General features: G+C 42.3%; 1 protein-coding gene across 5 annotated transcripts in view; it reads right to left on the bottom strand.

The window, feature by feature from the left end:
* COL16A1 (collagen type XVI alpha 1 chain) overlaps window positions 1-15,912 on the bottom strand; it is a 3,146,845-nt gene that overhangs the window by 1,645,287 nt on the left and 1,485,646 nt on the right. For all 5 annotated transcript variants that reach the window (XM_044082765.1, XM_044082783.1, XM_044082773.1 and 2 more), the window contains exon 16: window positions 2,911-2,955. In XM_044082765.1, coding sequence (XP_043938700.1) covers window positions 2,911-2,955 — 45 coding nt within the window. The remainder of the gene's footprint in view (window positions 1-2,910; window positions 2,956-15,912) is intronic.

Here is a 15,912-nt window from a genome sequence, read left to right as displayed (position 1 = left end):
TGTCTCCCCACCTGTCCTTTCCACCTATGTTGCTCCAGAGACTGTGCATCGTGTATCCTCCATGCCCACATGTATGATGCATCACATCCAGCATGAGGACATAGATACCAGGACAGTGTTGCATTATATGAATGTGAAGCTAGCAATTAGGGCATGGAATCTGGGTGTATAAAGTGTATGTGGTGTATGACATCAGGGAACATAGAGCACATCCCACTCATAGTCTCTAGAAATGGAATCAATACATGGAGCATGACAAACAGTAGTACGATGCATGCATGCAACATGATGCATGGAGTACATGGAGCATGACAAACAGCAGTACGATGCATGATGCATGGAGTACACAGAGCATGACAAGCTGCAGTACGATGCATGCATGCAGCATGATGCATGGAGTACATGGAGCATGACAAGCGGCAGTACGATGCATGCATGCAGCATGATGCATGGAGTACACGGAGCATGACAAACGGCAGTACGATGCATGCATGCAGCATGATGCATGGAGTACACGGAACATGACAAACGGCAGTATGATGCATGCATGCAGCATGATGCATGGAGTGCACAGAGCATGACAAACAGCAGTACGATGCATGCATGCAGCATGATGCATGGAGTACACGGAGCATGACAAATGGCAGTATGATGCATGCATGCAGCATGATGCATGGCGTACATGGAGCATGACAAATGGCAGTACGATGCATGCATGCAGCATGGTGCATGGAGTACAAGGAGCATGGCAAACGGCAGTACGATGCATGCATGCAGCATGATGCATGGAGTACATGGAGCATGACAAATGGTAGTATGATGCATGCATGCAGCATGATGCATGGAGTACACAGAGCATGACAAACAGCAGTACGACGCATGCATGCAGCATAATGCATGAAGTACATGGAACATGACAAACAGCAGTATGATGCATGCATGAAGCATGATGCATGGAGTACACAGAGCATGACAAACGGCAGTACAATGCATGCTTGCAGCATGATGCATGGAGTACACGGAGCATGACAAACAGCAGTACGATGCATGCATGCAGCATGATGCATGAAGTACACGGAGCATGACAAACGGCAGTACGATGAAACTTCAGCTGTTCTCAGTCTCTTATCATCTACTTAGAGGTGATCTCTGCTCGACTTACAAAGCCATGTTTGACCCAGCCCTACTTGAAATGCTACACCTAAAGAAATCCCAATCTCCCCCATGCTGCACGCTCCAGAGATCACAACCTTATTACCACAATTAACAGAACATGGTGGAGGGACAGGTTCATCTGCCAAAGACTGCCTATATTCTGGACTAGACTTCCCATTCATATCAAGCAGAGCACCTCACTGGCCCTCTTCAAGAGAAATCTTGACGAGTGGATGGATAACAGAAAGTTCACTCCAGGGATCATTCCAATTGCACTACTGGATATGGGCACTGTGAACTAACATCGGGTGGCACTGTGCCTGGGCAGTTTTCTTTGGGGCTAGGCTTGTAAAGGCTCCAGGGCCATTAGCCTAGTACACACCTATGAACCTATGCATGCAGCATGATGCATGGAGTACACAGAGCATGATAAATGGCAGTACGATGTATGCATGCAGCATGGCACATGGGACCATGCTGTTTACTTGCTGCATTGTCTGCATAACCATGCACTATGCATGATACACAGTGTCTGTGTTCCTAAGTAAATACTAGGCAATCAGTCTGCAGTCTATTACATGCTTAGCCAATGACCAGACAGTGACCAGAGGTGAGAATCAAACTGTATATCTTGTGAATGTGAGGTAAACACTGCAACCTTTATGCCAACTCCTACCCCCTGCAGCATATTATCTAGGAGAATACAGTGCACACTGTGTGTGGTACCTGGAAATATGAAGTGCTCATGGTACAGGGCATCTGAGTTCAAACATTAAACAAGGCTCATGATATCGTAAAGTAAGCACTATATATAGACATCTATCTGTATGGATTCACTTTATAATCTCGAAATGCTGAAATATCGAATTTCAGTATCTCGAGACTATAAAACCGAATCCACAAAACACCGACAAACAAAAACCGCAAAACCACATAACCGAAAACACCGCACACACTACACTAAACATACAACACAACACCCACATCACAACATAAACAAAAAAAAACACACATACACAACTCACACAAACATAAGCAGGAGGGCAAGCTCCGAGATCGCACAAACACAACACAAAAATTCACTCACACTCGCATATTCTCCAATCCCTCACACACACTCTAACTCCCACTCAAAACCCTTACAAAACACTCACTTACCTGACATAACACCTACATCCACACACGGCACAGCGCACAACCAAAACACAAACCCGGACATTACGTAGCGCAACTTCATAACTGCAAATTCAATATATATTCGACATATGTGAAATTCGCGATTATGAACGTTCACTATTTCAAACATTTGACTTTATAGCTTCGAGATACTGAAATTCGACATTTCAGTATCTCGATGTTACAAAGTGAGCCCATCTGTGTATATATATATATATATATATATATATATATATATATAAAGAGAGAGAGATGATACATAGACATGTGCACTGATAAATAGATAAAGATATAAATATTTATATATGGGGCCTGATGTCTAGGATTATGCACTGCACATGGCATCTGGATTCATATAATGTATGAGATTCACAGCACTATAGGGCATGTAGTGGACACTGTGCATGAAATGAGTATGAATCTATGAATCTATGAAACCCAAACGTAGCACATCAGAATATGTAACACATGTGATACATGGTGCCCGGCAGCATGCAGGGTACATGCATACATCAGTGCTAGCCTATTACTGAATCTCTTGTCATAACCAGAAGCATAGTTTTTAAACAGAGGACTTACCTTTTCCCCTTTATGTCCATTTAGTCCAGGCCTTCCACTGTCTCCCTGTGTAGGTAAAGAACATTTTAGTTAATCAATCCTTGATGGCTCCAATTAAACAGTTATATTAGATGTAAGCACAAAAAACATCCATTTACTCAATTTATTTTTTTTCTGTTATATTTTTATTTACTAGGATAGTGCAACTGGGTTTTGCAAAAATCCCTTCTTAGCAGTGGGTCTGGGGAAAAAAGCTCCATCATCAGATAAACAGTGGCATTATAACACAGTATAACATTAGTTTAACAATTGCACAGGATTTGCAAGTACACATTTATAGATACATAGAGACTTTCCAGTTTTAAACAATTGCAGTAAAAAATGTATAACGGCGGCACAGTGGTGCAGCGGTTAATGTTGTCACCTCACAGCAAGAGGTTCTCCGGTTCGATTCTCGGCTGGGGTGCCTTCTGTGTGGAGTTTGCATGTTCTCCCTGTGTTCGCGTGGGTTTCCTCCGGGTACTCCGGTTTCCTCCCACATTCCAAAGACATGCATCTGGAGCATTTCTCCCCGGGCCTCCACTGAAAACAGGCTCTGTGGAACCTAGTCGGACTTTCCTGGTCAACAAATGCTAAATAAATAAATAAATAAATAAATAAATAAATAACATTGAGAACAAATACAAGTTCTAAAAACATACATATGCAATGAGACACTGATTACATACACAGCAGGTTTACATGCTCCAACATGTATCTTTTCTTCACATAAGAATAATGCATGAAACAATAACATAATATTTATGCTAGTTTACTAAATGTTTATGTATACAAGACAAATGTCTGCTTTTTTGGTGCATGACTGAATGTGTTACATTTTATTGCATAGTAATAAAAGAAAAAGATACAGAAAGCTAAAATATGTGAGTGCTCACTGTAACACTAGATCATTCATGCAGGCTATTATGGCAGGTGACGTGACACAGACTAACTGTTGTAGCAGATAACACTTGACACGAATAGGCTCCTGTGGTAGGTGACACGTAACACAGGCAGGCTGCTGTGGCAGGTCACACATAGTACATATGGATACAGGCTTAAACAGCAGATGACATGATACAAACAGGCTGTTCTGGCTCATCAGGTTTTTCTCAGCACATCAAATTTTCTTGAAAAAATTTTGTTGGCAATACCTGTTATCAGAGTCAGGCCACAAGTGGTCAAGCAAAACAAGGTACATGGTTTTCCCTGCATGCAGAAGAAGGAGGACACCAAAGAAGAATGTTCAGTGAGGCAGAGTGCTAAACCAGATATGACTTGGTGGATTATTCCCTGGGGTATTTTTCTCAATCTGCTATAACTGTATATGTTAAATATTTTTTTCTGAGCAATTGTGTTAATAAAAGTATTATTAGTTAAAAAAGAAAATAGGTACACCATGGCATTTATGACATACATTTTGGCTATTTGTACTCACTGTCAGCAGCAGTATAGTTATTACAATCTTTCAAGCTCAGCACAAAGCTACCTTCATCTCTGATATTTTATGTCCCTCTCTCTTTCACTCTCTCTTCCTGTCTCTCTATACACGCACACGCACACTCACACTCACACGCGCATGCGCACACACACACACACACACACACACACACACACACACACACACACACACACACACACACACACACACACACACAAACTCACATTCTACACTCTGCAGTATCGAATACCAAATGCCAAATAGCTCTTTTGTATACTGTCTACCTGACCTTCCCATCATCTCACAATGACAAGTACAATAAAACTGGCAGATTATCTCACATTATCTCACATTATCTCTCATTATCTCTCATGATCTCACATTATAGGTTCATAGGTTCATAGGTAGGTACTAGGCTATTGGCCCTAGGGCCTATATGCCAAAGGTACCCTGGCTTTCGCCACCCAAGAAAATTATTTTCCTGTGCCACTGTTGAGCAGAGCCACAGAAGTGATTCTCGGGGTGAATTTCCTATCTCCCATCCAATCATCAAGATTTTTCTTGAAGAGTGCTAATGAGGAGCTTTGTTTGATATAGATAGGTAGTTTGTTCCAGAGTATGGGAAGTCTCTGGGACAGGAATCTATCCCTCCAGCATGTTCTGTTTATTGTGGTGATGAGGTTTAGGTCCCTAGGGATTGGGATTTTTTGAGTGGAGCATGTCTAAAAAAAAGCTCTGGGTTTGACATAGCTTTGTGTGTTATCTCTCATTATCTCTCATTATCTCACATTATCTCTCATTATCTCTCATTATCTCACATTATCTCTCATTATCTCATATTATGTCACATTATCTCTCATTATCTCACATTATCTCACATTATCTCTCATCATCTCACATTATCTCAGATTATCTCACATTATCTCTCATTATCTCACATTATCTCTCATTATCTCACATTATCTCTCATTATCTCTCATTATCTCACATTATCTCACATTATCTCACATTATCTCTCATTATCTCACATTATCTCACATTATCTCTCATCATCTCACATTATCTCAGATTATCTCACATTATCTCTCATTATCTCACATTATCTCTCATTATCTCTCATTATCTCACATTATCTCACATTATCTCACATTATCTCTCATCTCACATTATCTCACATTATCTTACATTATCTCTCATCATCTCACATTATCTCACATTATCTCACATTATCTCTCATTATCTCACATTATCTTTCATTATCTCTCATTATCTCACATTATCTCACATTATCTCACATCACCTCACATTATCTCAGATTATCTCACATTATCTCTCATTATCTCACATTATCTCACATTATCTCACATTATCTCACATTATCTCTCATTATCTGACATTTCCATTTCCATACACGCTAAATGTGTAAATTTGAGAGTTTCCATTCTCTTCCTTAGCACAGAACCTTACAGCACTTTCCTCATATCCACTGACCATTGTTACGTTTACACTGACTAAGGTACATTATTACTACCTTTTCATCTTTGGTCAAACAAAGTATGGTTATACATTAAGAAGGCTGGGACCGCTATTCTAGTGGCAATAGTGAAGTAGCCTGTTCAGTCCAAGTTGGAAATTACACAGGGAAGCTTAAAGTGAGATTGTTTCATCAGCCTGAGGGCATTCTATGGCCCTCGGTGTCAATCTGCACTTGACAGCTACTTTTCCTTTTACATTCCTCATCAGACCACTAATAGAGCTCAACAGACCACCAACAGAGTATAATGCACCCTTTTGTGTGTACTTCACCAGACACCTGCAGCAGCTGGACAGAGGTTTCTCACTAAAATATACAGGGAATCCAAACCATGAACTACGTGGACAGGACAAAAGCCCTGTCACTTTTCTCTGTATCTTATAAGCTGATGAGAGGTGAGTTGTGCTTGGCCTACAGGGCAATCTCAAACCCTGAACTAATGGAAAGGCTGCACATCCGCAAGTCAAATGGCTCAAGAGTCATTTGTTCTAGGGATTTCAACCTAGCCTGTGACATTAACAGATCATGCTGGAGAGACAGGTATGTCTCCCAGAAATTGATGCTTCTCTGGAATAGATTCCCAATCACATAAAACAGAACTCCCTACTGACCCTATTCAAATGCAACATAGATATTTGGATGGGAGACTGCAAATTTGCCCTTGGGGTGGCACTCTTCTCTTATGGAAAGTGTAGCCAGTGTTGATCACAGACCTGTTCTGTTCATAAATTTGTTGTGTGAACTACCAAAAAAAGAACAAATGGGGATACTTCAGATTAAAACGGCAAGGTTTGTAAAAGCTCTAGGGCTGCTAGCCTAGTAACCTCCTATTAAGCTATGATTATTATGCATTTCCAATTTCATCTTGTGGTGGAAGGTGTTTAACTGGTCTCTCTGAGATAAGAGGCATTCCAGGGAGCTTAAATTGTACTTGTTTATTTGCCGGTGAGTTTTTTCTGTCTGCTGTAGATTAGGCACATTTTTGTGCAGCCGTTCTTCACTCAGTGGTGGTTAGTAATATCCTGTATAGCAGCAATGCTATAAAAGCTACTACTTAAGACTTTAATCCATAACACAGAAAGACTCTACATTGGGCTAAGCTTAGCACAGCTAGATAGTGTCATACACCAAAAGGTCACAGCAGTAACATTTAGCCTTCGCCTTAGACACCACTCAGGTGACCCCAGTAAAATTAAAACCCTAAACCACAATAGCTCAACCCTAGTACAGGTCCTAACAAGATGGATCTGCAATTTCCTAATGTGGCTGTGGCCATTGTATCTTGAGACAATGTATCAATTATCTCATGTACTTGGTCAACATTTTAATGCTTAAAGAAACTAACACAGTCTGCAAGAGATCTACATACATAACTTTTTGGAGGCAAAAATCTCATTTACAAACAAGGTTCTCAAAAACACACACAATACATCCTTCACACACACTGTTCACCACACACATAGACCTTCTTTTGCTGAGGCACTTAAAAGAAACCTCTCCATACGTCAAAGACTTCCTAAGCCATCAAACTGCAACACCTACCCTCAGACATTACTAAAGCACACACCAAAAGCAACACCTAACACCACACATAAGCCTACAGCCAAGGATCACCCAAGAGAAAAGCCCACAAAGCAAGTAAACACTTGGTCTTCTCATAGGGGACTCTATTGTACGACACACAAACATTCCTGTCACCAGGCTTGACAAGAAGAAGATAATGGTCAGCTGTCTATCTGAAGCCAGGATCTGCAGTATTATGCATGTACTCAAGTCACTGCACCACAGATACAGACGTGATGATATCATAGTCTATGTGGGGGTAAATGACCTGAGACTGGCCTATATGAAAAGTGGCATTATGTATGTCTAGGAATATGTGTCACAGACAGGAACATGCCTTGCATTGTCTGCATTCTACCTTGGCCAACTATGACACATATGTGGAAACATATATATAAATATATATATATATATATATATATATATATATATATATATATATATATATACAGATATAGGTATATATAGATAGATACAGATATAAATAGATATAGGTATATATTTAATAAGTGCCATCTAGGTAATCAAGATGTAATATCATTGTAAAGAAACACAGCTGGGACTACGGATCAGAAATCAGCTGATCACATATTGTTAAAAACAGGTGGGACTACGGATCAGAAATCAGCTGATCACATATTGTTAAAAACAGCTGGGACTACGGATCAGAAATCAGCTGATCACATATTGTTAAAAACTGCTGGGACTACGGATCAGAAATCAGCTGATCAAATATTGTTAAAAACAGCTGAACTACGGATCAGAAATCAGCTGATCACATATTGTTGCCTTTTTCTCTTAGCAAAATCATGTAACAGGGGAGTGGGAAATTTAACTTTTCATCACTGCAGTACAATATTGGAGTTGTTATATATAATTAGGGTGGAGTGAAAGGTGCAGGGGCGTTTCCCCCTTGGAAAAAATGTATTTTTTTAGATTAATTGAGTTTTGAGCACTTTTGTTGAATATTTGCAGGTTCAAGGTAGTGAGTATTCCCCCATGTGTCCTATACTCATATATGTATATATATATATATATATATATATATATATATATATATGGTGGTGCTGCGGTAGTGTTGTCGCCTCACAATAAGACGCTGTCCGCTAGAGCGTCTTCTGTGTGGAGACATGCGTGAATGGGCGTACCTTGGTTGAAGGTTGTGCGTCAGGCCTGGCAAGCCGGTACGTAAAAATCAACTGCCAATCATTAGCGGACCGGCATTCTGCTGTGGCGACCCCTGACCGGGAAAAGCCGAAAGACACAAACATATATATATAAATATATATATAAATATATATATATATATATATATATATATATATATACACACACACACACACACACACACACACACACACACACATACATAGAAAGAGGAAGATATTTAATTGGATTCAGGCTGAGTGTCCTCAGAAAAGCTGCCCACACAGGAAGTCAGAGATGGTCATAATATCAGTGAGACAATGTATCAAGATAAAAGGCGAATGCACCATGTACTCCCATTTGCATGTAATTTTGGGGTGGGAGAACGGTGCATTTGCCCCGCTGCAGAACCCATGTTAATTCTTGTCTTGGAGTTACAGGATATTGTGTCTGTGGGAGAATGTTCTAGCCCTCTCCTAATGTCCTTACTGAATTCTGACTTTTGTGCAGATGGAATTTATGCTTATCTCATGACTTAAAGAGAGCCTGCAGTCCTTGCATATGGCCATAAATTCCATCTGGCAGTAATACAGCGTTAAACTACTACTTTTCTACTTCTCCATTTTCCTTGTTTGGTCAGGGGGAAGTTTCTTTACTCACCAGTGAGAGTGGGGAGTACTGAGCTGCCTGTTTGTCCTCAGAGGAGGGGTTTAAGTCAGTAACTTGTAGTTCATTGGCCATTTTGGGTCATTTCCTGCCTTTTCTAGCTCCCTGCTATAAAGCACGCTTTAGCACGCTTTAGCGCAATTTAGCGCGGAGTTGCCACAGGAGCACACAAGAGCAGTGGCGGTTAATCAAGGTTAAACTATTCGGGCTACCTAAAGTCCACTCTTCATTTTTTCCCTTAGAACAGCTCTTCCTAAGCTGTACTGCTAATCTAACCACCCTATTCTATACCTAATAAGTTTAGATATACTTGATTCCTAAGTGACTATTCTCTATCCGGATAGCCTAGCACTTGCTCCCAAAGTACTCTTTACTCTGATATAGCACTTTTTATTATACATAGCACCCTACCAGCCTAATACCCCTTTTCGATCATCCACATCCCTCGAAGTCTTTTCAAACCCATCTACACAAAGTTTTTAACTTTTCCTTCTAGCATGTCGCGGGGTCAGTTGCTAGTGTCCTCTCCTGCTCAGCTGATGAATCTGGGAATATTGAGGCAATGTTACAATTGCCTCATGTACACAGACAACCCTCTCCTTCTCCCACAAAACACAAACACATGCGAGAGATGCAACTATATAGCCAAACTGGAGGCTGAGCTCTCTCAACATAGGAATGGCAAGACCAGACAGGAGGAGAAGGTAACCACACACACCACAAACCCAGTCTCACATAGCACTATCACAACTTCATATCATACACATAAACACATAAAGACATACTTGGAAGCTCTGACCAAAAATCTACCAAAACAGCAGAGGCCACCAAAGCAAACACCCAAACAACTGCCACCACAGACCAAGACACATGCAACACATAGACCACAAAGTCAGTGTGCCAAACAGTCACAGCCCTTAAGGCCAAACACAATGCCAGACACTCTTGTCATAGGTGACTCCATAGTCAGACACACTGACGTCCCACTCACCATATTGAGCAACGAGAAGGTCACAGTAAGCTGCCTGTCGGGTGCTAGAATCCGCCACATAACGCAAGCACTCAGGTCACTCGACAACAGGTACAAGTATGACTCAGTCATTGTCCATGCTGGTGTGAACGACCTGAGACGCACCTCCCTGGACTACATGAAAAGAGACATAGAGGAGCTCTCTGATTATGTAGCCCAGGCAGGTATGACCCTGACCTTGAGCAGTATCCTACCTTCACCAAGAATGATGCCACAATACAGAGACAAGATGATCAGCTTTAATAATTGGCTTAATCTCTGGTGTCATTCAAAGGAGAACCGATGTCTGTCTGCCTGGGATGACATGCTGGACAAGCCACGCTGCTTCGCAAGGGATGGCTTGCACCTGTCACCCCTGGGCTTCCGGATATTGGCAAAGGCTCTTGCCACCCCCATAGTGCCTTTTTTAGACAAGGCTCAAATTCTAAACCGACCACCCTAGAACAAAACAAAGGAAAAAAACTAAGGGTAATGCTGCTCAATGCCAGAAGTCTCAACCTCAAGATGCACGCACTCGAAGCACTTCTCAGTATGGAGAACATCGATGTCTGTGCTGTGACTGAAACCTGGTTCAAGGCTCCTGAGAGCACCCCGGCACTATCAGGTTTTACCTCATATCATGCGTTCCGGCCCCAAAATCCGGACAACACCAAGAAAGGAGGAGGGGTGTCCATATTCATCAAGGACACCCTCACCTCCAGGTTGGTGGCAACGCACGATGCATCAGAGACCATCCAGGTGCAATTAACCGTAGGCAAGACTGCTCTGCAATTTGTAGCATGTTACAGGCCACCCTCTCAAACTCAGGAACCTCACACAGCTTTCCTGAAAACTCTGGAGGGGATAAATGTAACCCCAAACACCATCATACTAGGTGATTTCAACTATCCGAATATAGACTGGGATCACTACTCAAGCCCCAACACTCTAGCCCAAAGGTTCCTAGAGTTCATAAACTCAAATGCCATGGGACAACTAGTCACCATGCCCACAAGAGGCGAAAACATACTAGATCTCATCATCACAAACATGGGGTCACAATGTTCAACACCGGAGGTATACCCCTCATTGGTGAGGTCAGATCATAAACTAATCTCACTGGAAGTCCACATCCCGCCCCCACCCCAGATAAAAAAGACCACAGTGAAGAACTTCTCTAAAGCCGACTTCACACTTGTTAGGACTGGTGTGGTCTCTTTCAAGGCCCCCGAACCAGCAGAAACCATCACTAAAGCCGCTGAATCACATACAAATGCCTTCTACCAGCACCTCCAGGACTGCATGGATCAGGCAATCCCAAACAAAACAAAGACTCTTTGTACCAAAGGCAAGCATCCAGTCTGGTGGACCCCAGCCATAAACAAGCTCTACAACAAAAGGAGAAAGCTACTACAAGATAGAGCAAAATCCCTAAAAGGGAAGACACCCTTGATCATTATAAGTAAAAAACTAAGAGCTCTCATAAAATCATTCAAGGCAAATTTTGAAAGAAAAATCGCCAAGGACTCAAAAGACAATCACAAGGCCTTTTTTAGTTATGTTAGAAACCTGGGAGGAAACTCCCAGATATGCTCAGAACTAGTTCAAAATGATGTAAAGATCACTGAACCTACAGACATTGCCAACATACTGGCTGACAGGTGCAGTGCAAATTTCTCCCCCCCTTCCCCCCCAAAAGGAGAAATATCTATACCAGAGGATTGTAGCCTCCCAAACATCTCAAATGCTCAGGTGAGAACAGCTCTCTCCAAGGCGAAAAACACAGCATCCATGGGACCAGATGGTGTCCCCGGTTGTGTGCTCCAATGAACTCATTGAGGAATTAAACCCGCAATTAGGGCAGCTGTTTAATCTTAGCCTCACCTCAGGATACGTACCCAAGGAGTGGCGTACGGCAACTGTGGTCCCACTACATAAAGGCGGTGCCTCCACCGACCCTGGAAACTACCGTCCCATCAGCTTGACAAGCCTGGTCTGCAAAGCTATGGAGAGGATCATAACGGAACTCATAAATAAAGACATAGGGGACCTGCAGACATTGGATCAAACCTAATTTGGCTTTGTCAAGGGCAAATCATGCCTCATAAACTTGGTTGACTTTTTCGAAACAGTCACCAAGGCCATTGATGAGGGCAAGGCAGTCCACACAGCCTACCTTGACCTGGCAAAGGCATTCAACACAATACCCCACTCGGGCATCACAGAAAAACTCACCAGCTTAAATGTAAACCCATACATCACAAGATGGGTTGCAAACTGGCTAAGTGACAGAACCCACAGGGTCAGAGTTGCTGGCGCCATGTCTGATTCCAAGCCTGTCACAAGCGGTGTCCCACAGGGCTCGGTCCTGGGCCCACTCTTGTTCGGCATCTACTTTTCAGAAGTACAGGCAAGCACAGGAGGATTATGGCTGACAAAGTTTGCAGATGACTGCAAACTGGGCACCATAGTTGAAAACACATCAGACACAGATATCCTTCAGAAAGATCTCATAGAAATGGATAACTGGTGCCAAAGCCATGGCCTAAAGTTAAATGCTAAAAAATGCATAGGCATACCCTTCAGGAAAAACAAGGTTACCCCCAGCTACCATATAGGTGGCAATCCACTAAGCACAGAAGAGGTTATCAGGGATCTGGGGACCCAGGTTGACAGTAACCTTTCATTTGACACCCACGTTGCCAAAGTAGTTAGGAAGACCTTCTACATTGCCCACCTGATCATGAAGGGATTCACATCTAGGTCAAGGGAGGTCATCATTCCCCTGTACTCATCACTCATCAGACCGATGATTGAGTACAACGCCCCATTTGGAATGTATCTGACCCGACACCTGCAGCAATTGGAATGGCCCCAAAAGTTCCTCACCAAAAGGATAAAGGGTCTCAAAAATATGTCCTATGCTGCCCGACTGAAGGAGCTCCAGCTTTACTCAGTCGCTTACCGCCTGCTCAGAGGTGACCTGTGCCTGACATACAAGGCCATGTCCAACCCGGAATTAATGAACATGCTTCACCTCAAAAAATCTAAATCCATCCGATCTACAAGAGCACGAGACTTGTACCTTGACACAGTCATAAATAGGACGTGCTGGAGGGACAGATTCATCACCCAGAGACTCCCTATGCTGTGGAACAAAATCCTGGTACATGTGAGGCAGAGCACCTCGCTGGCTTTGTTCAAGAGAAATCTTGACCAATGGATGGGAGATCGCAGGTATACCCCAGGGATCACATCTGTTTCACTGCTTGACAGAGGCACAGCTAAATAATGGGCATAGTATCCTTCAAACTAAAGGGGTGGTGAAAGTCACAAAACTCTGGGCTAGGCTTATAAATGCCCTAGGGCAGATAGCCTAGTATGAACCTATGAACCTATGAACCTATGAACTTGATACAAAACAAGAGCAGACAAGACTTATGAAATCAGTTCACTAAAGTGCTTTCACAATCTTTCACGCTACCAGTAAGTTACCGTCTTGAAGCGCATGACTCTGGAAATGTTTCCCCCTATAAACATGTCCATTGTCCTTTGAAACTGTCTGTGTGATGAGAGTGAAGTAACAAAACGGAAGTTTCATTACTAAACATTCATTTCTGCAACCCTCCTGTTCAGCCTGCTAGGAGTGATAGTGTTTAAAACACCATATCATTCTATGCCACTGTTAAAAGAACGGTCGTTATTGGTCACCCTTAACTACATACACAAAATGCATCAGGCATCTTAAACTCATCACTGATATGTGAGAAAGGTACGTTGTTTATTCATTTGTCAAGAATCCCAGCAGAAAATAATGAACTGACTGTGCTTGGCTCCTTTCACAATAAGTTATACAGCAGGTTACTACAACATTTTTTCATTTTGCCCCTCATATACTATGTGTCCTATCTTTGCTACTTTATTTTGTGATGAATTAATGTTGTATATCTTTACAGACATGAAGCTCTAAGTGAATACTAGGTGCATGTAACAAAATGGTATTTCCTAAAGGACAAGATATATGAGCACATAGTTCAGAGAGCAGATTGGGCAGCTGTAACAATGACTGTGCCCTAACGAGTCACACATCAGTCTCACTAAAGCTATCCATTACAGGTCCTAAAGGACAAGATATATGAGCACATAGTTCAGAGAGCAGATTGGGCAGCTGTAACAATGACTGTGCCCCTAACGAGTCACACATCAGTCTCACTAAAGCTATCCATTACAGGTCCTAAAGGACAAGATATATGAGCACATAGTTCAGAGAGCAGATTGGGCAGCTGTAACGAATGACTGCCCCTAACGAGTCACACATCAGTCTCACTAAAGCTATCCATTACAGGTCCTAAAGGACAAGATATATGAGCACATAGTTCAGAGAGCAGTTGGGCAGCTGTAACAATGACTGTGCCCCTAACGAGTCACACATCAGTCTCACTAAAGCTATCCATTACAGGTCCTAAAGGACAAGATATATGAGCACATGGTTCAGAGAGCAGATTGGGCAGCTGTAAAAATGACTGTGCCCCTAACAATTCACACATCAGTCTCACTAAAGCTATCCATTACAGGTCCTAAAGGACAAGATATATGAGCACATAGTTCAGAGAGCAGATTGGGCAGCTGTAACAATGACTGTGCCCCTAATGAGTCACACATCAGTCTCACTTAAGCTATCCATTACTGGTCCTAAAGGACAAGATATATGAGCACATAGTTCAGAGAGCAGATTGGGCAGCTGTAACAATGACTGTGCCCCTAACGAGTCACACATCAGTCTCACTAAAGCTATCCATTACAGGTCCTAAAGGACAAGATATATGAGCACATAGTTCAGAGAGCAGATTGGGCAGCTGTAACAATGACTGTGCCCCTAATGAGTCACACATCAGTCTCACTAAAGCTATCCATTACAGGTCCTAAAGGACAAGATATATGAGCACATAGTTCAGAGAGCAGATTGGGCAGCTGTAACAATGACTGTGCCCCTAACGAGTCGCACATCAGTCTCACTAAAGCTATCCATTACAGGTCCTAAAGGAAAAGATATATGAGCACATAGTTCTGAGAGCAGATTGGGCAGCTGTAACAATGACTGTGCCCCTAACGAGTCACACATCAGTCTCACTAAAGCTATCCATTACAGGTCCGAAAGGACAAGATATATGAGCACATAGTTCAGAGAGCAGATTGGGCAGCTGTAACAATGACTGTGCCCCTAATGAGTCACACATCAGTCTCACTAAAGCTATCCATTACAGGTCCTAACGGACAAGATATATGAGCACATAGTTCAGAGAGCAGATTGGGCAGCTGTAACAATGACTATGCCCCTAACGAGTCACACATCAGTCTCACTAAAGCTATCCATTACAGGTCTTAAAGGACAAGATATACAAGCACATAGTTCAAACAGCAGATTGGGCAGCTGTAACAATGACTGTGCCCCTAATGAGTCACACATCAGTCTCACTAAAGCTATCCATTACAGGTCCCAAAGGACAAGATATATGAGCACATAGTTCAGAGAGCAGATTGGGCAGCTGTAACAATGACTGTGCCCCTAACGAGTCACACATCAGTCTCACTAAAGCTATCCATTACAGGTCCTAAAGGACAAGA

Source organism: Protopterus annectens, chromosome 1.part1 (genome assembly GCF_019279795.1).
Source record: "Protopterus annectens isolate FY-2018-M chromosome 1.part1, PAN1.0, whole genome shotgun sequence".
NCBI classification, from domain to species: Eukaryota; Metazoa; Chordata; order Ceratodontiformes; family Protopteridae; genus Protopterus; species Protopterus annectens.
The sequence above is the reverse complement of the archived record's forward strand: the minus strand, read 5'-3'. Positions and strand labels throughout refer to the sequence as shown.